Source organism: Herpailurus yagouaroundi, unplaced genomic scaffold, assembly GCF_014898765.1.
Source record: "Herpailurus yagouaroundi ecotype Mexico unplaced genomic scaffold, PumYag 205, whole genome shotgun sequence".
In the NCBI taxonomy this organism is placed as follows: Eukaryota; Metazoa; Chordata; class Mammalia; order Carnivora; family Felidae; genus Herpailurus; species Herpailurus yagouaroundi.
The window spans coordinates 5,484,640-5,507,606 of NW_024412436.1; the positions used below are offsets into that span (position 1 = coordinate 5,484,640).

At 40.6% G+C, this 22,967-nt stretch overlaps 1 protein-coding gene across 2 annotated transcripts in view; it reads right to left on the minus strand.

The window, feature by feature from the left end:
- The window catches only part of POU2F1 (POU class 2 homeobox 1), a 91,306-nt gene that overhangs the window by 5,963 nt on the left and 62,376 nt on the right, over window positions 1-22,967 (minus strand). For both annotated transcript variants that reach the window (XM_040451773.1, XM_040451772.1), the window contains exons 10-15: window positions 19,465-19,606; window positions 17,937-18,082; window positions 16,000-16,179; window positions 14,440-14,545; window positions 3,010-3,352; window positions 1,936-2,024 (exon numbers count right to left, since the gene is read on the minus strand). In XM_040451773.1, coding sequence (XP_040307707.1) covers window positions 1,936-2,024; window positions 3,010-3,352; window positions 14,440-14,545; window positions 16,000-16,179; window positions 17,937-18,082; window positions 19,465-19,606 — 1,006 coding nt within the window. The remainder of the gene's footprint in view (window positions 1-1,935; window positions 2,025-3,009; window positions 3,353-14,439; window positions 14,546-15,999; window positions 16,180-17,936; window positions 18,083-19,464; window positions 19,607-22,967) is intronic.

The following is a 22,967-nucleotide window of genomic DNA, read 5'->3' on the forward strand; positions in this document are numbered from 1 at the left end:
TCTCATGCCAAAAAGAAATCCTTGTATACCAAAAGGTTTACAGCTCTAACCATCAATTTTACATATGATTTCATCAAGGAGAAAGTCAATATAATGTAAGGTAATCATTCTAATGATATATTAGAAAAAATCATTCTAATATATATAGAAAGAGTATTTAGAAATATATATTTAGAAGAAATATGTATTCAGTCATCTGAATGACCAAATTGGTATTTCTCAGATATATCTGGTCTACATCCACAGTTCCTGAAAACACTTCAGAGCCAAAACCATGAAACGGGTCTTGATATCAGTGAAGGGGACTTTTGGATGCCACCCAAGGGCGGGGACGGGTTGCCCCTAGGACCAACCATGTGATCTGAGGGTTGGAACTTTTAGTCCCACCCCCAACCTCACATGATGGGAGGGGAACATGGAGTTTGATTCAGCCAACGGCCAATGCCTTCTTAGTCAATCATGACTGTGTCATGAAGCTTCCGTAAAAACCCAGGGGGACAGCTTTTGGGTCTTGTCTGGAGAGCCTCCACTCTTGGAGAACCAGAATACTTCTATGTGCCACTGAGCCAGACCTCAAATTCCACTGCGGACAGAAACTCCTCTGTTTGGGACCTCATCCTATGTATCTCTTTATCTGGCTGTTGATTTGCATACTTTATCATATCCTTTAACAAACTGGTAAATGTGTTTCCCTGAGTTCTGTGAGCCGCTGTAGCCAAGTAACAGAATCAATCTAAGGAAAAGGTTGTTGGAACCGCCAATCTGTAGCTGGTCAGAAGCATAGGTAATAATAGCCTGGGTTTACCACTGGTGTCTGAAGGGGAGGGAGGAACGGTTTTGTTGGACTGAACCCTTACCCTGTGGAATCTGATGCTATCTCTAGGTAGACAGTGTCAGAGTTAAGTTTAAAGTCTCAGATACCCTGCTGGTCTGCAAGGCTTGCTTGGTGTTGCGGGGCACGTTGAAACTGGGTCCAGGAAACCCAGAAGTATAATCTAATCTAAGTCATGTCTTAGGTTTGTCTGTAACTCATATTCTCTATAGTATACTGCAGAGATACCATCCATGAAACACTAATCTTAACTGAGGTTGGCTAAGAGCATATTTTTGGCCCCAAGAGCTCTCATTTAAGTATGAACCATTCACATTTTAAGACACACACACACACTCTCTCTCTCTCTCTCTCTCTCTCTCTGATTTATATAGTGATGTCTCAAATTGTTTTCCTGAGTCACGTAACATAGCATCTTAGCATATAAAGCTCAGAAGCTAAATAAGGCAAACCCTTCACATACGGACTGAATGGATTTAGACCCATTTTAGACTGGATAGCATGCGAAGGCCAAAAGAGACCCAATGGGCTTGGAAAAGAGACAATCCAAGAGAATATACATTCTGAACTGATGGGGATATACAAAGGGCAGAACCTAACAATTAGAAGTACTCTTGAAGTCTATATAATGTGCTCCAAGGTTAATCCTTATAGGACCTTCTCCTATGTGGCTCTCATATGTGGGGGTGGGGCTGGGGACTGGGGAATTTATCTTGGTGGTGCTTAGCTGGGGATGGGTCTTGGATGACTACTTAGATAAATTTATCAGGGGGAAATTCTGCCTCGAAGTCTATTCACATAAGATAAATATCAGCATAACAATTCCTGTTATTTTGTTTGTTTTTTTGTAATATTCCAAACTAAGCATATTTCCTGTTCTTACAAATTAACACCTATACTTCTTGTAGAAAGTAGAAGGACTTGTAGAAGTCCTTTTTTTCACAAGGACATTTTCTTGGTCCTCAAGTTAGCATGATCAATTCAACCACCTTTCCCCATCACCTTTACCTCTAGCAAAGCAAACGTCCCTCATTAAAAACAAACAAACAAACAAACAAACAAACAAACCCAAAGGTCTAAGTAAGGGGAAAAATTCTACTGACCTTGAATAGTTGCCAGTGTACTGTTGCTCATGAGAGCCGGGCTGAGAGCACCGCCCAGGGTCCCTGGATTGAGACTGAGTAAGGCACCTCTGAAAGTCCAAAAGAGCAGTCACTTTGTTACAATGTAGGCACATCTGTCATTTTGACAATACACCCAAAGGAATAAGAAAAAGGAAAATGCAGCTGGGGAAGTACATGGAAATATCTGTTATTCTCCTTCTGAGAATAAGCTTTGGTTACTGCCTTCTTTGATGCTTACTTGTACAAAGCGAAACGAGGATATGATCCACACAAAACCTAAAACCTGCAGAGTCATGCTGACTTTTCTTCGAATTACCTCATTCTTGGGGCGCCTGGGTGGCTCAGTCGGTTAAGCGCCCGACTTCGGCTCAGGTCATGATCTCATGGTTTGTGAGTTTGAGCCCCACAGAGTCCGGCTCTGTGCTGACAGCTCAGGGCCTGGAGCCTGGTTCAGATTCTGTGTCTCCCTCTCTCTCTGTCCCTCCCCTGCTCGCGTCCTGTCTGTCTCTCTCTCTCAAAAATAAATACACATTAAAAAAAATTAAAAAAAAATGAATTATCTCATTCTTCCCCCCCCCAAAACAAAACAAAAAGATGCCAGAGAAAGGCACATATTGAAAAAGGAATCCTTCCTGTTCGATAATATAAAAAACTGGGGATCTTATGACTGCATCTTGTCCGTGTTTGAAAATCAGAAAGCAGACTGTTGAGAGAGCTTAGGTGGAGAATGCAGAAGAGTGAGCCAGGAATTGTGGGCTTCCGTCCGGGCCCCACCGCTCGGGCAGATCAGCTCTAGTGGCCTGGTTTCCGCGTCCTCACCTGGAAATGACGGTAGGATGGCCGCCCTCCCCGAGCGTTAAGAAAGTGGAGTCCGGCCGCAGGAAGGCCCTTGCACCCCCCCAGAGCCTCCCATTCCAAAGAGCTGATGGCTCTAAAGAGGGTTTCTCTTGCTTTATGCATTTCAGATGGAGACGGTCTCCCCTACGAGCGACTCCGGGGAGCACTGACTTCTAGCGGTCTCTCGGGGGTGACCGAGGTGCGAAGGCTCCTTACCCAGCTGCGAACTGCGAGGGCGCCATCAGGCCTGGGCTCAGTCCCGCGGCGGCGGCCATGGCGGCGAGACTGGCGTTGGCCGGCAGCTGCGCGGCCCCTTGGAGGGCAGCGGCCGCCGCCGTTTGCAACCCTGACGCCGTCACCATCACCTGGCTGGTGCCGAGAGGAGAGGACAGAGTGGAGGTGGTCTGCGTTGTGCTGGTCTCGCTGGCGCCGGATGCCTCGGAGGCGGAGGCCGAGGCGGACGGGGAGGGGCTCAGCGAGGGGGACGTGACTGCGGAGGAAGCTGGCGGCGCGGTGGAGATCACGGTGGCAGTGTTGTTGGAGGTGCTGTCTGTGGTGCCTGCAGAGAGAAGCAGAGGAGAAAGCGCCCTTCGGTGGCTGCTTCTGGAAGAACGGTGCTCTGGACGCAACTGCGAACAAGCTAATCTCCCATCCAGGAACCTCTGTGTCCTTCTTTATTAACCTCGTTTTGCGTCTCTATGGAAACTAACCACAAAAACAAACACTTTAGAACCAAAACCACGGACCCCGGTTTAAGAGGCAAGAGCAATAAAGCGGCCATGAAAGAAAGAGAGAACACAGATTTCCATGTCCAATTTCTTATTCAGAACATAAAGAATCACAGCAGCTCTGACTATGGAATACAACTGGTCTGGGGAAGAAACATATGAGCAAAAAAGCTACTTGTATAGAGTTGTCTCTATAGAAAAATAAAAACTGTGGCACCTGGGTAGCTCAGTCGGTTAAGCAACTGACTTCGGCTCAGGTCATGATCTCGTGGTTCATGGGTTCGAGCCCTGCATTGGGCTCTATGCTGACAGCTCAAAGCTTGGAGCTTGCTTCGGATTCTGTGTCCCCCTCTCTCTGCCCCTCCCCAACTTGTGTTCTGTCTCTCTCTCTCTCTCAAAAATAAATGAACATTAGACAATTAAAAGAAAAAAAGAAAAATCAAAACAACACAATGAAGGCAAGAAGAACTAAAAGTTACATATTCTTCTAAGTGTCAATAATAACATGTGAAAATAGTATGAAAATAACTAAGAGCCTATGTCTAGATGCTTTCTTTGCACCGAAAAATCTAAGTAGTTATTCTGTAACAAAAACCAGCTCTCCAAAAGCCTATTGTGGTAAATATTTTCTTATTCATGAAACAGTAACATACAAATATATTATGAACCTCATAAAAGCATGAAAAATGAAGCTCTAGGAAACTGTTAGTTGAGAGACCTTAAAAAATCAAGATGCCAAATTTCTTTTTGTTATAAGGAGAACAACAAACATTTGTATACAAACGACTGATTGACATTACAAATATCATCACTGAAACACACTCACTGGAATTACTTAATCAATGCTGTCCAACAGAAACACAACAAATATGTAATTTAAAACTTTCTAGGGGTCCAACTGAAAATATCAGGAAGAAATAGGTTAAATTATTTTCAATATTATATTCCATTTAACCCAATATAGCCACAAATATTATCATTTTAACATGAAACCAGTATCAAGAAAGTACTGGTGTTTCTTCATACTAAGTCTTTGAAAATGGTGTGTATTTTATACTTGTAACACATCTCAATTTGAACTAGCTACACTTTATGTGCTTAAAAGCCACAGGTGGCAAGGGCCTGCCGTATTGGGTAGCACAAGTCTGAAATACGTCTAGAAGTCAGGCTTGTTGAGTCACAAAGGCAAGTGTGATGAAAAGAATGTTAAGTCTCTTTGCCTAAAGTAGAAATGACTCATAAGGCAGTCACAGGATAGAAAACCTTCCACAAAGTGGAAGATGCCAGCCGTCCCCAGTGAGCTGTAATTCTGATGCTATTTAGAGAGGCAAGAGAGAACAGGCCCTTTTATTTCAGTTATCAGCAATGCCACATATCACAAACACAGGCTGCCTTCACTAGCCGGAACTTAATTTACTGAAACTTACTATGTTCTAGTAGATAACCAACCATATATATGTATAAAGCAGGACCTAAGTGGTATTTTCTCAGGATAGAGGACTCAAAAAGCATCTATAAATTTTCAGGATAATACTTCTGTGAGGAATAAAAGACTTGATACATTATAGAAGAACCAGACCAATCAAAACAAATATTTCAAGCCATTGGAACAAAGATCTTAATGTAAAAGGTAACTTTTTGGTGATAAAATACATCATTAAGCTCAAGAAGACTCTTAAAAAATTCAGTTTGGCCCTTCTAAAAGACTATTTTCAAGCCTTCTTCTGGTTGATACTAAGAACACCTAGAATTCAACTCTTTTCTCATTTTAACTCTAAGGAAATGTTGCTTTCACACATCACAGAACTGGGAGGAAATTAGACCTCTCTATTTCAGTATTGACTCTACTCTTCCCACCCCCTACACTACTGCACAAAAGTGTTACATGGTCTCAGTGAATCTGATAAACATATCTTTCTCATTGCTAATCAAAAGGGGAGCATTTACTCCTCTTTCTGCCCTTCTCAAAAATATATACCATTCCTCCTTTATTGCTGCCGTCCCTAAGTACAACTACGTCTACGTGGATAATCACGGTTCCGTTATTTTCACAGTTCTAAGTCTATCTGATCACTCTATCACTGAGCCTCTGATGCAGGGCTGGGTCCTACGTTGGGCAGAGTCACACTTTGACACCTGTAACAGATTCTATTTAGAAAGGTAAATGTCTTCTCTCCTTTCTCTTCTACTACTAAGACATTTCAGTGTACTTTCAACCTTTTCTTGCCCAACGTCGCACCTTATCTACCCTGATTTTACCTACGGACACTACCTCCCTTTCAAAGTTCAGAAGCTGAAACCCTCCGTTTCCAGAAGACCCCTTATCTCGAGGTCAAAGGCTTACAACAGGCTTTTCCTCACTCTCCACTGCCACTTTCAGGCAGGTCATTCAGTGTCACTCTCCTGAAATCCCATGTGTATACACGGAAAGTCCCAGTCAATGTCAGCAGCAAAGTTAACCTGGGCTGGAAGATGACTCCAGACAGTGCGGGGCCTGCTTGGGATTCTCTCTCTTCCCTCTCTGCCCCACCCGGCTTGCTCTCTCTTACAAAATAAAGAAATAAACTTAAAAAAAAAAAAATCTAAAAATCTTCATAAAGACACTGCCGCCCTGTTTTCCAAAGTGGCTGTATGATTGCACATTCCCACCAGCAATGGATGAGATTTCCAGTTTTTCCACATCCTTGCGAGCACTGGTGATTTTGGGGTTTTCTGATGATAGCCATTGAATGAGTACAAAACAGTATGGTTTTAATTTGCATTTCTCTAATGAGTAAAAATGTTGAGCACCTTTTCATGTGCTCGTTAGTCATTTCTATATGTTCTTTGGCATAATACACATTAACATCTTTTGCCCTTTTACAAAATGAGGTTGTTTATATTTTTAATACTTAATTGTAAGAGTTATTCATATGCTCTAGATGCTTCTTTATCAGATACAGGATTTGCAAATGTTTTCTCCAAGTCTGTGGCTTGATTTTTCATTTTCTGAAAACATCTCTCAAAGTACAGAAGATTTTGCTTTTGATAAATCCCAATTTATCATTTGCTTTTCTTCTATGAATTGTGCTTTTGGTGCTATATCTACAAACTCTTTGCCCTGTATCTACAAACTTACGCCAAAGTCATAAAGATTTTCTCCTGTTTTCTAGAAGTTTTATTTCTTACATTTAGGCCTTTGATCCCCTCTACTTAATTTCTGTGCATGGTGTTGGGAAGGATCTAAATTCATCTTCATGAATATGGATATCCAATTGTCTCAGAACCATGTGGTGAAGAGTATCTTTTCGCTACTGAACTGCTTTGGTACCTTTGTCAAAAGTCAACAGAATATAAATTTAAAGGTTTGTTTCCGGCCCCTCAATTCTGTTCCGTTAATCTACTGTTTGCCCTTATGCTAGCAGCATCCAGGCTTTATTGCACAGCTTTGCAGTAAGCTCTGAAATCAGGTATTTAAGTCCTCCAACTTCATTCTTTTTCAAATTTGGACTATTCTGGGTCCCTTCCATATATACTTCAGACAATGAGTTTATCAATTACTGCAAAAAAAATTACTAGAATTCTGACTACAATTATATTGGATCTACAGATCAATTTAGAGAATACTGTCATCTTTTTTTTCAATACTGTCAATTTTTTAAAGTTCTTTCTTTATTTATTTAGAGAGAGTGAGCGAGCACGTGCACGAGTGAGCGGGGTAGGGGCAGAGAGACACTAAGAGAGATGATCCCAAGCAGGCTCAGCGCTGTCAGCACACAGCCCGATCTGGGGCTCGAACTCACAAACCATGAGCCGAAGCCAAGAGTCAGATGCTTAATTGACTGAGCCACCCAGGTGACCCTAGAGAATACTGTCATTTTAAAAATACTGAGTCTTGGTGCACCTAGGTGGCTCAATAAATTTCTTGATTTCTCTTGATTTCAGCTCAGGTCATGACCTCACAGTTCATGAGCTCGAACCCAATGTTGGGATTCTCTCTCCCCCTCTCTCTGCTCCTTCCCAGCTCATATGCTCGCTCTCTCCAAAAACCCCCCCCCCAAAAAACCAACTAAACCAAAAACCAAAAAAAAACAAAACACACACATGCACACGCACACGCACACGCACACACACACACAGAAAAACAAAAAACAAAACAATCTTCCAAACCATGAAGCTGGAGCATCTCTGTTTATTTAGACTTTATTTAATTTCTCTCAGCAAATTGCAGTTCTCACTGTATAAGTCTTACACTTCTTTTGTTGGATTTATTCCCAGGTATTTTATTCTTCTCGAAGCTACTATGAATAAAATTATTTCTGTAATATCATTTTTGGTCCATTCACTGATAGAATATACAAATGCAACTGATTTTTGTAGATTGATCTTGTATTCTGCAACAACACTCAATTCATTTCTTAGTCCTAAATACAAATCCCTTGGGATTTTTACATACACAGAACAATGCAAATAAAGACAGTTTAACTTCTCTCCTTTCAAACTGAATGTTTTTAATTTTTCCCCCTTGTTAAGCTGGCTATGATGTCTAGCATCATGTTAAATGGAAGTCGGCAAGAGCTTGCTTTGTTCTTGATATTAGGGGGAAAAGCATTCAGTCTTTCACCAGTAAGTATGGTGTTAGCTGTAGGATTTTAATGTTCTTTTCCAGGTGAGGAAGTTCCTTTCTATTCCAGGTTTTTATCATGAACTGGTTGTTGGATTCGGTCAAATGCTTTTTTCATAACCACCGAGATGACAGTGTGGATTTGGCCCTTTCTCCTGCTGCTATGGTATATTGTATTATTTAATGTGTACTTATTATTAAACCAACCTTACATTCCCGGGCTAAATCCCCCTTGATGGTGGTGTATGATCTTTTCTGTATGTTACTGGATTTGATTTGCCAAAATTTGCTGAGTGTTTTTGTGCATATTTTCATAAGGAATATATAGGTTTATAATTTTGTGTGGTCTCTCTGCCCAGCTTTAGTATCAAGGTAATACTGGTTTTCTACAGTGAGTTGTGTTTCCTCTATCTTCTGGAAGAGATGGCTGAAGATTAACTTCTTTAAGTATCCGATAGAATTCGCTGCCAAAGCCATCTGGGCCTAGTCTTTTTTTCTGGGGAAATCTTTGTATTAATGATTCATTTACATTGCTGACCTAAGTCTATTTAAGTTTTCTCCCTTTTTTTGAGTCAGTTTTGATAATTTGTGTCTTTCTCAGAATTTGTCCATTTCATCTAAATTGCCTTACTTTTTGGGGGCATAAGGTTGTTCATAATATTCTAGTATGCCACATAATAGACCAATTCCATTCCTAAACACATACACAAGAGAACTGGAAACAAGTCCACATAACACCCTGTACACAAATGCTCACAGCAGCAGGTATTCAAAATGGCCCCAAACTGAAAGCAACTCAAATGTCCATCAAGTCATAGATGATAAGCAAAATGATGCTATATCATACGGCCATAGAAAGGAATGAAGTCCCGATACAATCTACAACATGGATGAACCTTGAAGAATGTTGTATTAAATGGAAAAAGCCAGACACAGAAGGCCATATATTATGTGATTCTATTTGTATGAAACGTCCCAAACAGGCACAACCACAGACAGAGTAGAGCAACCAGAAGGAGGGTGAGGGGTAAATGAGGACGGACTGCTAATGGGTGTGGGGCAGCATATGGTTCATTATGAAATCCTGTTTTGGAAAAAAAACAATTGGGGCAGAGCGTGTTTAGTTGAGATTATTAAAGGCTGTTCTGTTGAATTTTTGCAAGGCTTTGATACACATCAGAACACAATCTTTCTGGAGTAGCACAGTCATGATCATTCTTAGGTCTATTCTAGAAACGCTTACCAGGGAGCTTCAATGTGCCAAGCACTATGCTAAATACTGGAAAATGAGAATGTGTCAATCAGACAAGATTTCTCTTAGAAGACGGTAGAGTGAGGATATGGTTTTTTTCGCTTCGTTCCTAAAATCCTATCCCAGATGATGGTTAAAGAAAAGGGAGTAAGAACTCTGGGGACAGGTATCAGAAAACTTGAGATTTTGAGAGATTTGCAGAAATGAGAAAGAGGTTGGGATTAGGTGGTAGGGAAACCAACTAGAGTCCGGAAGGACACAGTAGAAGACTATGACAGAGGTGAGAGTTACTCACCTCAACAGAGCCCTGAGATTCCAAGCTCACTTGTCAGAGAAAGAGAATCACAAGAGAAGGGAATGACATTATTCTGAAGAGAAATTACTGCACAGTCCTGACTTTTGAAATCAATGATTGATGATATGCTATTATCTCATGTACTTAAAAAAAAAAAAAAATCCACAAGGATGAGAGGAACAACACTAATGTTGAAAACGAGCAAAACAAACGGAATTTCAAATGAATAATGTAACTACACTGAAGAGGCTATATAAAAAGACCTAATTGAAATAACTTCTGAGCACAGCATTGGGACTACATACCTTCAGGTTAAAGACAAGAACTCTAAACAAACATGGAACTCCAATTAGTAGGCCTTTTCTGTTCAGAAACATGGGCTAGCAATTTTGAAACCACTGTGTTTTCACTACAGGTTTGAGCAGTTAACGATCTTGTTAAATAACAAGAGCCAGGTTTCTCATGGTCACTGATAAGGGAGTTAACATATGGAAAAAGGTAAGGAAGGCAACTAATAAATGTAGAAGAAATCACACAGTTATTTGAGAATCCTAAGAGATCCGTGCAAAAATCATCAATGGACACCAGTGGACAAAGGTTTGAGAAAAAAACAGGGTGTCTGTACAGTCTCAAATCCCTCATTTACTATGAGGAATAAAATAATAACTATGCAATGGAGAATCCTGACCTACACCACCTTAATAAAATTATCAAAGTTAATACCAGCAGTAGTAGGATCAATAAACAACATGTGTGTTCATATCATGCACAAAGGAGAGCTCAATGTCACTTCTGTGGTATTCTCGCCCAAAGTGCGTAATCTGAATCTACTCAGGAGGAAATGTGAGACAAAACATGTACAAAGTAAACAGCTACGCTCTTCCAAACAATCAATGTACTAAAGCACTACGAAGGACGCATATTGTCTCCAGTTTAATAAGGCTAAAGAAACACAGGAACTGAATGCAAGGCATGATTTAAGATTTTCTCGTGCTAGGGGCACCTGCGCGGCTCAGTCGGTTAAGTGTCTGACTTCATCTCGGGTCATAATCTCTCCGTTTGTGGCTTCGAGCCCCGCATCGGGCTCTGGGCCGACAGCTCAGAGCCTGGAGCCTGCTCCGGATTCTGTGTCTCTTTCTCTCTCCGCCCCTCCCCACTCACACTCTGTCTCTCTCTCTCTCAAAAAATAAACAAACACTGAAAAAACAAAGATCTTCTTGCGTTTTAAGAGACATTACTGGCACAACTGGCAAAATATGAATGTGAGTTGTTTACTAGATATTAGTGCTGACTCAATGTTAATTTCCTGATTTTGGGTAACTGTATTCTGGTTATATACGGTAATTTATTTTTTTAGGTAACACACAATGAAGTAGTTACAGGTAAAGCAGCATGTCCACCACTTGCTCTTAAAGCAGTTCAGAAAAACACATACACAGAAAGAGAAACAGCAAAAGGAAAGAAAAAGCAAATACAGTAAGATGTTCACATTTGGAGAATCTAAGGGAAGAGATCTGGTATTTGTCTGAACTATTCTTGCAACTTTTCCGTACATCTGAAATTACCTAAAAATAAAGAACTTAAGAAAACCGTTTTGTACAAAGGTCCTCACTATAGCATTACTTATAAGTGAAAACTTCATTCCTTTAATAATTACTGGGTAGCTTACATTCTAGATGGTGTGCTAGATAGGAAGAATACAATAATATCGAACAAGAAAGATAAGTTCTGTGGCTGGGAGACTGAGGGGTTTCTTGAGATGCAATATTTGTGGGACTCAAATGCAAAAGCTGGTCATTGTAGGTGGAACTTAACCATCATAGCATTACATGAAAATGTTTACGAAATTCTGGTACAACCATTCAATACAATAAGGGCAAATCAAAAGTAGAAATGTAGGGGCACCCGGGGGGCTCAGTCAGTTAAGCATCCAACTCTTGATTTCGGCTCAGGTCATGATCCCACGGTTCGTGGGTTTGAGCCCCACATCAGGCTCTGCACTGGAGCCTGCTTGGGATTCTTTCTCTCCCCCCCCCCTCTCTCTCTCTCTCTCTCTCTCTGCCCCTCCCCCACTTACACTGTCTCTGTCTCTCAAAATAAATAAACATCGAAAAAAAAGAAAAAAAGATTATAAAAAAAGGTAGAAATGTAAAAAACTGTAACAGGGATGACACTTACTGAAAGATGAGAAGTAAAAAAAAAAAAGTAGGACACATTAAACACTATTAGAATTGCCCATATATATAAAAAAATGTTTTAAAGGCAGGATAAAAATAGTTCATTGTGACTGTTTTGCCTATTTGAGTTTCTTAGAACGTTCCAACTTTTTAAGAACTGAAGAAAAAAAACTCACTCCAAAAAAAGTTACCAACATTTCAGAAAATAGTTATAATTAAATCCACATAAATGGGCTGAGTAACCGAGTTTAGGAAAATATGACCGGCCAGCTAGGATCATCAAAAACTGACAGAAAAGTTTTAGCTAGATTGAGTCTGTGTATCTCCTAAAAATTACCTTCTGTTTCAGATTTGTTGCGACATTGTTAGGAAATCTGCAAAGCTGCTTGTTCTTAATGCTTGAACTATTAGGAATTTTTCTGCAAAAGATGGTTACCTTTAGACCTAACGTAACAGGACTTACAATTTGTTGGGAAGGTGAACAGATGACGGCACTCAGGGTGGATGGTGGGTTCCTCAGATGCAGGAGTTTCGTGTTCCTGATGCCCAACACAACAGCAATCATCCCCACCAGTTGGCTTAAGCCGAAGTGCTGAATACTATGTACTCTCAAACATGGGTTCTTAGCTTGCAATCTCTACTCCTACGGCATCCAAAAATGGCTTTTGTGAGGTGGGGACTGATGGGGGTTGTCATTCATGAACATCCTTAGTATTTTACTAAAACTTGTGGGTGTGTCTCTTTTGTGAGGGGAAAAGTTTAAAGCTTGCATCAAACTTTCAAAGAGCTCTAAGACCCAAAAGAGGTCCAGAAGTACTACTCTAAATAAATAAAGTTATGAGATTTCCTAGTAACTTAGAAACTTAATAACTATATGAAGCCATTCAGTTAGATCATAGAGGCAAAGAAGTGCTATAACAAACTCAAAACATGGGTGAAGAAAATCAAATTCCCCAGCTCTAGGTTAAATTCAAGCTTGACTGTGAAATATCACAAATCCATTCGATGATTTACTAGCACGTAGTCAGCCTGGTGAATAATTATAGGATGCTTTATGCATCATATATCACTAAAAAACTTATTTTATTATTTTTTTAGTGTTTACTCATTCTTTTGAGTGAGACAGAGACAGAGAGCAAGTGGGGGAGGGGCAGAGAGAGAGGGAGACACAGGATCCGAAGCAGGCTCCAGGCTCTGAGCTGTCAGCACACAGCCCGACACAGGGCTCGAAGCCACAAACTGTGAAATCATGACCCAAGCTGAAGTTGGACACTTAACCGACTGAGCCACCCGGGTGCCCCTAAAAAACTTCTGATGACAACACTAAGTTGTTTTGTTTTATTGTTTTTTAAAGTTTTTACTTATTTATTTTGAGAGGCAGAGACTGTGAGGGCAGGGGAGGGGAAGAGAGAGGGAAAGAGAGAATCCCAAGCAGGCTCTACGCTGTCAGTGCAGAGCCCAACACGGGGCTTGATCTCACAAACTGTGAGATCATGACCTGAGCTGAAATCAAGAGCCAGACACTTACCCAACTAAGCTACTCAGGTGCACCAACACTAAGTTATTTTATTTTATTTATTTAAAATAAAACTTTTTTTAAAAGTTAAAAAGTTTTTTTTTTTTAATGTTTGTTTATTTTTGAAGGAGAGAGAGCATGAGCGGGGGAGGGGCAGAGAGAGAGGGAGACACAGAACCTGAAGCAGGCTCCAGGCTCTGGGCCGTCAGCACAGAGCCCGACGCGGGGCTCGGACCCACAAGCCGTGAGATCATGACCTGAGCCGAAGTCGGACGCCCAACCCACTGAGCCACCCGGGCGCCCCTAAGTTATTTTAAATGTACTTGGGAAATGTGTTTTTTAAAGGAGGCCAAAGGAAAAAAGTTTATTCATTTTATAACGAATGCATCAGGCACCAAAGTAGGCACTGAGATTGCAAAAAGAATATTCAGATCTTTTGGGAAGTGCAAAATCTATTGAGAAAGACAGAAGTACAAGAAATACAATCAGGTGGGAATGAAGAGTTTCCTGGGCAGGCTAAAGAGTATTTCCAGAAAGAACTGATACCTAAGCTGGAGCAGTTTCACTGCTTTCAGAAAGAAGTGCAGGCTGGGGTAGCGTTGTAGGCTGTGGGGATATTTACAAAAGGATGGATGGAACCTTCCCGTGTGTTGAGGATGAAAGGGACAAAAGACCAGTGGAAGATAAGATCCCGACTGGAAATAACCTTCGATGAACTGATGATCAATCTGGATGCTTTCCTGAATACAAAAAGCTGTAGCCACTGCAAGAAAGTTTTTCAGGAGAGGAGTTACTTGGAAAAAAGTTGGGAGTTTTGAAAGATAACTCCGGGAGCAATGTCGAAGATAAGAGTAATGTGGGAAAGAACAGAACAGACAAGAAAATCTTTATGTGAGAGAATTCTTTCTGACGAAATTAATTATGCCTGTTTTCTGGAGTTCAGGTTTTCGTACGGGGCCTTTCAAAAAAAAGTTGCAGTCAGAGCCCTAATTCACAATTTAGTTCACAGTTCTCAGAGAGACCTGTCACGGGCCCACCATGTGTCCAACAGCTGCTCAGCCAGGCGGCTGCTTACCTGTGACAGACAGGCTCGTGACCGCAGCGCTGCTTAGTGGGAGGACCGGGTTGACAGTGAGGGTCGTGGCCGCACTGCTAGTCACAAGGCTTGGCGTGGTTGCCACCTAGAGGCCAGAAGTGAAAATATGCAAAAGCAGTTAAAAAAATCAAAACTTTAAATCCACATCAAAGATGTATTTTGCCTATAAAAATGTTCAAATTTCAGATACAACATAATTAAAAAGGCCTAAGAGGAAATAATTTTATAATCATTTTTTGATCTTAGAATTGAGAAAACAGACCTACGTATGAAGGTGGCTATTAGAAGATGGTTTTTCACTGATACTAGAAATGGCTCTGCCGAGGGTTTTAAAAGAAATAATAAAAAAATTCCTTAATTCCAATAATGTGGAGTCAGATATACTACAGGCAAGGCAAGGAAGGAATACTATGCTATTTATCAACTTAATCTACACAGGAAAACTATTCGACGGGATCAGGGAATCAGGGGTTCTGAGATTTCTTTTTCTTTTCTGACCCTGTGGGGACAAGACTGTCTTGTTTTTGTTTCTTAATGAAATGATAGCATGGAAAGAAGGTGAAGCAAAAATGTTAAAAACTGACAGTTTCTTTTTGAAATAACAAAGTATTTCCACAATTTTGTAAGAAATACTGTCTGTCTTCCTTTTAGTACAAATAAAACCCAAACACAAAATTGTCACCTACATAAAACAGAACTGTATCTAGTGCCTGAGAAGCTGTCCTAACTGCGGTCTTATGAACTTCATGACGAAAGCCCTGCTAATCAACAATCACAACCTTCACTTCACAGCTCCATGGGCGAAGTTAGTTTAAAAAGCATCCCCGGATAGAATGACATTCAAATGATATAAGACACATTAACAAGGAAAGCTCAGAAATGCAAACTCCACAATCTTTCCAGCTCTGGAATTTCTGGTTGGAAGTGTGGACTCACATTTGCGGTCGTCCTTAAGCTCAAGGGAGTTGCAGCAGTAGGGAACGCCCCCTCAGCCTAGAATACTGTTCTAGAGCAATCGGCGGAAGTTACTCAATGAGCTTATCAGTGAAAGGCCTACATGCCTGAGGGTGAAGACAGGAGACGGTTGTTTTAATACAAGTTCAGAGCTAATCATTATCTCGGAATTTGCTGTGACTTAGTCATGTAACTTTAATAATACGGGCTTTAAAACCCAACGTGAATAAGAAGCAACTAAAGATTTTTTTTTTTTTTTAAGCTAACTGGAGTCAGCAGCAAATTTGCTCCCACAGTTGCAGAGTAACCTATAAATCACGCTAGAGAAGAGAATAATGGAGCCACCATGAAATAGGAAAGAATTAAAATTGTTCACTTTAAGAAAGAAAGATCAGGAAGTTCTTGGCTTAACGACGACACGAGACTGAATTACCTTGGCGACATTTAAAATACAAGTTCATGCATACTTAGCATGAATACATATACACAATAAATGAGTATTATGAAATAAACTGATTTCATAGATCATTTGTAAAATTATAAAAATCAGTCCCTGAGCTTGCGTCCTCTATTTTTTATCCTTACCAGTGAGGTTGGACTGGGGAAAATTGCTTTGATAGGTGAGCTGCTGGTCCCACCACTGCTCGGTGGGTTGATCCTTTTTTCTTTCTGGCGGCGGTTACAAAACCAAACACGAATCACCTCTTTTTCCATACTGAGCTGATCAGCAATCATGGTGATCTCTTCCGAGGTAGGCTTTTGATTCTAAAGGAGAAAAAAACCCATCTTTTGGAATAACTTTTTTAAACTGCTGACATAAATAAACAAATGGAGAGGGACAAATGGGAGGATGAAGTTGGGATATATATAAAACCATACTGGCCATACTTTTTTTTTTTTTTTAAATTTTTTTAACGTTTATTTATTTTTGAGACAGAGCATGAACGGGGGAGGGGCAGAGAGAGAGGGGGACACAGAATCGGAAGCAGGCTCCAGGCTCTGAGCCATCAGCCCAGAGCCTGATGCGGGGCTCGAATTCACGAACCGCGAGACCGTGACCTGAGCTGAAGTCGGACGCTTAACCGACTGCGCCACCCAGGCGCCCCCTGGCCATACTTTTAACAAAGAACTTTTATAGATAAACATTCTTATCAACATATAGTTGTTAAACTTAATCGTATTAAATAAGAATAAGTTGTATTCTTTTTTTAATGTTTATTTATTTTTGAGACAGAGAGAGACAGAGCATGAACGGGGGAGGGGCAGAGAGAGAGGGAGACACAGAATCGGAAGCAGGCTCCAGGCTCTGAGCTGTCAGCACAGAGCCTGACGCGGGGCTTGAACTCACGAACCGTGAGATCATGACCTAAGCCAAAGTCAGACGCTGAACCGACTGAGACACCCAGGCGCCCCGAATAAGTTGTATTCTTGAATGTTTATTTTTTTCATCTTAAGGGTTATTAATCTTGAATAAAATTCATAATCCATACAACTTTATATGTTAGTAGGAATTTAAGAGGTTGTCAGTGCTCCATGCACATGATTTCACTAGGACCACACGAGGTAGGCAATAAGCCTGCGGGGCAGGAAAGGCAGGTATTTCAGAGACAGGGACTGTAGCACAAGAAATCAAGTGACTTGACACAGTGAAGTCACAGTTATTGATATAGTTAATAAAAGCGGTAGAGTGGAGAGACTCCTGATTCAATGTTCCTTCCACTGTGCTCAAGCCTTTTCTAAATTAGAAAAGTTACAATTTTTTGGAAGCTCTGATTGTGACATTGCCTGGTACAATAACAAACAAACAAACAAACAAAGACAAAAGAGGCTAAATACCTGTTAGAACTAACTTTATTTTCCTTTTTTAAAGTTTACTTATTTTGAGAGAGAGAGAAAGCGCAAGTCGCGGAGGGGCAGAGAGAGAGGGAGAGAGAATGGCAAGCAGGCTCCACACTGTCAGCGCGGAGCCCAATGTGGGGCTTGAACCCACGAACCGTGAAATCATGACCTGAGCCCAAGTTGGACGCTTAACGGACTGAGCCACCCAGGCGCCCAGAACTAACTTTATTTAACCCCTGACATCCACGGCCTTTGGTGGCCTAGTCCCAAACGACTATTCTAGGCACACAGACAATGGAATTTAGTCAAATCGCACTATTTGTGCTTTGCCAAATCTGGGAGGTTTTTCCTCCCTGGATGCCTCTGCTGGTGCACTTCCTCTGCTTAAAGTGCTTTCCTCCCACTTCTCCCCGCCTGTGCAGCTCCTGCGTATCCCACGGCAGCTGTGGTCTCTTCTGTCACACTGGTGCTCACGCAGATACGCGCCTGGACTCTCCTGAGCCCTGGAGGCCTCTGGTTCTGCTCCCAATGTTCGGTAACTTCCTTTGTCTTATGTTCTCCGCTACGTTATAAGCATGTGTCAGGACCGAGGCTGACAAGTCCATCATTACATCATCTACAGCACCTAATATTAATATTATACAGACAATCACATGTACATGAAAAGTAAAAACTTTACTAACTTCCAAGAAACTCTTCTCTAAGGCCACACGGATGTTGGTCTCTATGCTGGTGCGTTTCTTCCTCCTACGGTTCAAGCCCTCCATTCCCAGCCCTGGAGAATTCAGGGCACTTGGGCTGGAGAGACCCGAATCAGATGAGAGGTTCTCTGTAAGAAAGAAGAAAACACAGAAATCAAGTTAGCTGAGCATGACTCATGCATATGATACATATATTAACAGTAACAACAAAACAGACCAAAATATGTTAAGCTAAGAGCCAGCACAGGAGGGTTTTCATAACCCATATTAAAACATCATTCACTACCACAGATCTTTCTAAATTCTTTGAAGCTTAAACAAGGTTCTGTCATTTACTAGTTTGATGACCCTGGTCACATCACAGACATCTCTGCGTTTCTTTACACCCTATGGAAAACGAAAGGTTCTCACCTGTGGAACTCAGTAAGATTACAGATGCTGAGGCCTCACCCACAGCCATGGATCAGACTGTTGAAGGGTGGGAATTACAGGTTTGTCTTTCCCAAAGACCTGACTTTTGTTCACATTTACGATGACAACCAAAGCCTAGGAGATCTCTGTGGTTCCTTATAGCTCTCAGAGTCTCTGATTCTGTGACTCACAATCCAAATTTTCCGTAAGGCAACTCAGTATAAAACAAGTTAAAACTAGCTCAGCTGGTTTTAAAAGCTCAGCTTTTTATGTAGGAAGTATTTTTTGAAAAATATAATTTATTGTCAAATTGGTTAACATACAGTGTATACAGTGTGCTCTTGGTTTGGGGACGCATCGCTTACATACAACACCCAGTGTTCATCCCAACAAGTGCCCTCCTCAGTGCCCCTCACCCATTTTCCCCTCTCCCTCCCCCCCACCCCCCATCAACCTTCAGTTTGTTCTCTGTATTTAAGAGTCTCTTATGGTTTCCCTCCCTCCCTCTCTGTGTGACTGTTTTTTTTCCCCCCCCTTCCCCCATGGTCTTCTGTTAAGTTTCTCAAGTTCCACATGAGTGAAAACATATGATGGATCTGTCTTTCTCTGACTTATTTCACTTAGGATAATACCCTCCAGTTCCATCCACGTTGCTGCAAAATGGCAGGATTTCATTCTTTCTCATTGTCAAGTAGTATTCCATTGTGTATATAAACCATACGCGGTCATTTTTAGTAAAAAAGCAGAAATCTGATCAGTAACAAGTTTATAATAATTCATCAGGGAAGAACCAATAAATTTGTTTTTCAAGTGTATGTAAACACCTAGGACTTCTCATCCTCTTCCTTCAACTATCCCTAACCTGGCTCAAATACAAGAAATATTCTAAGGCTACAAATGACTACTGATTGTGTCCATTGTAATTACTAGGTTTAAACGAATTCGTTCTCTAATTTATGGAGTCATAATTTATATTGATCCTCCCAAGGTTAGTGAGCTTCAATGTTCTGCGGTACCAATAAGACATACGTTCTGCGGTACTAGAAGACATAAGCCCAGGTGTAAACAACTCCCCTGTAAAATTCGTACACTTACTCACCTGCATCATTGAGCCACTTCTCCAAAAGTGGCTTTAGCTTGCACATGTTCTTAAAGCTGAGGTTCAAGGCTTCAAAGCGAGAGATGGTGGTTTGGCTGAAGTCATTTCCATACAGCTTACCCATAGCGAGCCCAACATCGCCCTGCACGGTAACACAGAGCAGGAGGGGGAGAGGGAGAGAGATTTGTCTCACTAACGTCCCGAGTCTTCACTCTAGGCTGCTGCTGCCCCAGTAACTGATCTAGACAAAGACTCAACAATCGTTCCATTTCCAGGGTCCCACAAAAGCATCCACCTTTAAGTTGAGCACAGTATTCAATGAAGCCTGTCAGGCCTTGATTTGGGACAAAATTCATAACTCCCATCTTCTCTCATTTTGAGTCTCTTCTTGTTACTTCACGTAATAATCAAGATTATCAAATATTTCCAAATCTCAAAAGATAGTGATCTAACAAGCCCCTTAATGGATACACTTAAAATGATTTAAATAATCTTTAAAACCAGTTCCCCGTTACCACTTACGGGGTTAACAGATGTAACTGTCTAGATAACTTCAGGTCTTTCTGAACTAACCAAAGTTCCTATAAATCATTTTAAATTTGAGAAATAATGCCTCATTCCCCATCCCCCTGAGCGCCTCCCCCCCCCACCCCAAACCCCAGGCCCATAAAGTATTTCTGGAAGCAGTGGAAAAATCTATTTTCCACCCTTAGTTTGGATTTCAAAGTTGGTTACAAAAACAGGTATCCTAAAAGACTACTTTTGTAACCATTATAGAGAGAGAAATTCACAGTAGAGAGGTTTGACCCATTTAGTTAAACCTTCATGGGCCCTGGAAACTTGGTAACCTTATAGCAATAGAACAATGATCCCCTGAATATATTACAAAAGATGACTTTCTTTATAAGCCTATAACCTTTGAAATGTATACAATACTTTTCTTCCAGCTGAATCTCTCTTGTTAAGGCTGGAAAAGGCCATATCTTAATAGTTATTTTATATACAGGTGACAGAAACTCATGGAGTTTAAGTGATTCACGCTCTCATTTCAATTAGTTTAGTGGCAGGCCAGAAAGGCAACATTTCTAGCTCTAAGCACTACACGGCCAATACCACTATGAAACACTTAGCTCCCGACCATTGTGGCAACACTTATTTTGAATTGGGATTATCCCAGTCCTTTGATTCCCCCCTTACCCCCACCAATCCATCTTCTGGATACTACATTGCCTATTAGCACCTACATTAGGTGGTAGTTAAGGAAAGGAAAAAACCTTTTTTTTGTTGTTTTTTAAACTCCCAGTTTCTTACTGGTGCACAACTTCTGACAAGAAGTTTAACAGAGGAAAAATATTCAAACTATACGATAAAATACAATAAGGTACAGAGATCATCTGAACTTCACCTGATGGGGCTATTTAGATTTAATTAAAATCAAGTAAATTAAAAACTCGGTTCCTCCGCACCACTAGCTGCCTTTCAAGGACTCAACAGCCACACGTGGGTAGTGGCTATCGTACCGTACAGCACAAATACAGAACATTCCCATCATCACAGAAAGTTTTATTGACAACTCTGAATATACTATCTCCGAGTAGAACAGAAATGGACTGCTCATTGACCTCCTTCCAATTATAGTAAAACTGAAAGAACCAGGATAGAGCGAGCGGGGCGTAAATGCTATCTATTATATTTATATACAAGTGTATCTGTAGATACAGGTGTTCAGCATCGATCTCTCCAAATATGTATTAAATCTTCATTCAATCAACAAATATTCACTAAGTGCCTACTGTATTTCAGGCCCTAAACATACTTTGTTTGTCACATATATTCATGTTCTGGGCCACTTTGTTTGTTTAGATGACAGCTTTCTAGAAAGCTGGGTGGGGCCAACTACACCTTGCAATTCTTTGAGTGTAAGGTCTGTTGTCGTGGTCAGATGAAAATAAATGTCTTCTGACACCGTATCTACGTAATTTGCTAAGAATTTCTCAAAAACCTCTATGATATCTTCCTATGAAAAGTAACAGAATTAGTAAGTAAACAAAAATAACCCATCAAAAATCACATCATTATAAAAATAAACAACGCCCTAAATGGTAGCTGTGCCTAAATAAAGCTACGCCATCAGCTCACTACAACTATGACAAATCCACTTGAGATTTAGAATACAATTTTATTTCATATTTAAATTATTTAAATGAATAAAAAGCAACAGGTCTCTCAGTTAATATACCAATTCTCATTAATTTGATAGATGCTCAGTTCAGTGCTCTTGTAATTACCACGTTGGGTTCTTCCTCACAATTGTAAACGTTTTAAGCAGCTGCCTCACACATTATCTGAACTAAGTTGTATCTCTTTGATATTTTTTAAAAGAGCAAAAGGAAAAAAAGGAACAAAGATCGGGATTAGGAAATAACGAATGTGCTACACGCAACAGAAGTGTTATACTATGGTATGCCTCCCAAGTATACAGTGACATCTAGAGCAATCCTTTAACCAATTAAGTAATTAGAAAATTACTGTTTAAAACCTCTAATAACATGTCTATTTACTCAGAGAAGATAGGGAGTTTTTGTTTAAACCAGCAAGCTGAAGGGAAGTTCCCCTGTGTGTATATATAAACAAACTGGATACAAAGCAACCTTTGAAGGTCTACAACTGGAGCGTGTGACTTAAAAACAAAGGTTGACTTTCCCATCCTCCACCAGAAATATATGCTTTAATCCACGCAGTTAAGTTTTGCGAAATGCTGCCACTGGCAAGTCAAAGTCATTCTGAAAAACAAGTAACAATTATACCAAATAATAGGATAAAACCATAAAGCACCAGACCACAAGGAAGCTCCTTTATCTAAAAGAGAAAGAGCAGGAGACCCAACACTGGCAATATGTTGGGTCAAATGCCACAGAAAGGCAAACCACTAGGTGGGTCAAAGGTAAAGATTTTTAAAAGCCTTAATATCCTTGGCGTATCACCGAGGCAACAATCTCCTAGGGAACCTAAGAGTATGCTGTGCTAATAGCCTAAAAGCTGCAGCACTGCTAAATATGCCAACCTCATACTTGTTCAAGCTTAACCTACCTCTACCGATCTAGTTGTATCCTCAGCTTTCTTCTGGAAAAAACAGGCCAGATGGTTTAAGCGCTTCAAAAGCATTAAAACCTTTCTGAACTGTAATGTGTTTCTTCACAACTGAAACCCCTCACAAAGATAACTGCATTTTTTCTAAAACTCCACCTATTTAAAAAAATCATTTCATGTTTCTAATACACAATTAATTGCTTTGAGCAAAAACAAGTTACCAAAGTAACATAAGGAATAAAAGTCTGTTCTTAAAAACACACAGAAAACAAACAGGGATAGATCCCTGGGTTTTGACCTACCACTGCTGCGCGTAACTTTACTTTCAACTTAGTGTTTAAGTCGTGACTTAACCTTCAAACAGTAATCATATTCTAAGAAAACATCAGGTTTCCCCTGATTGCATAAAAACA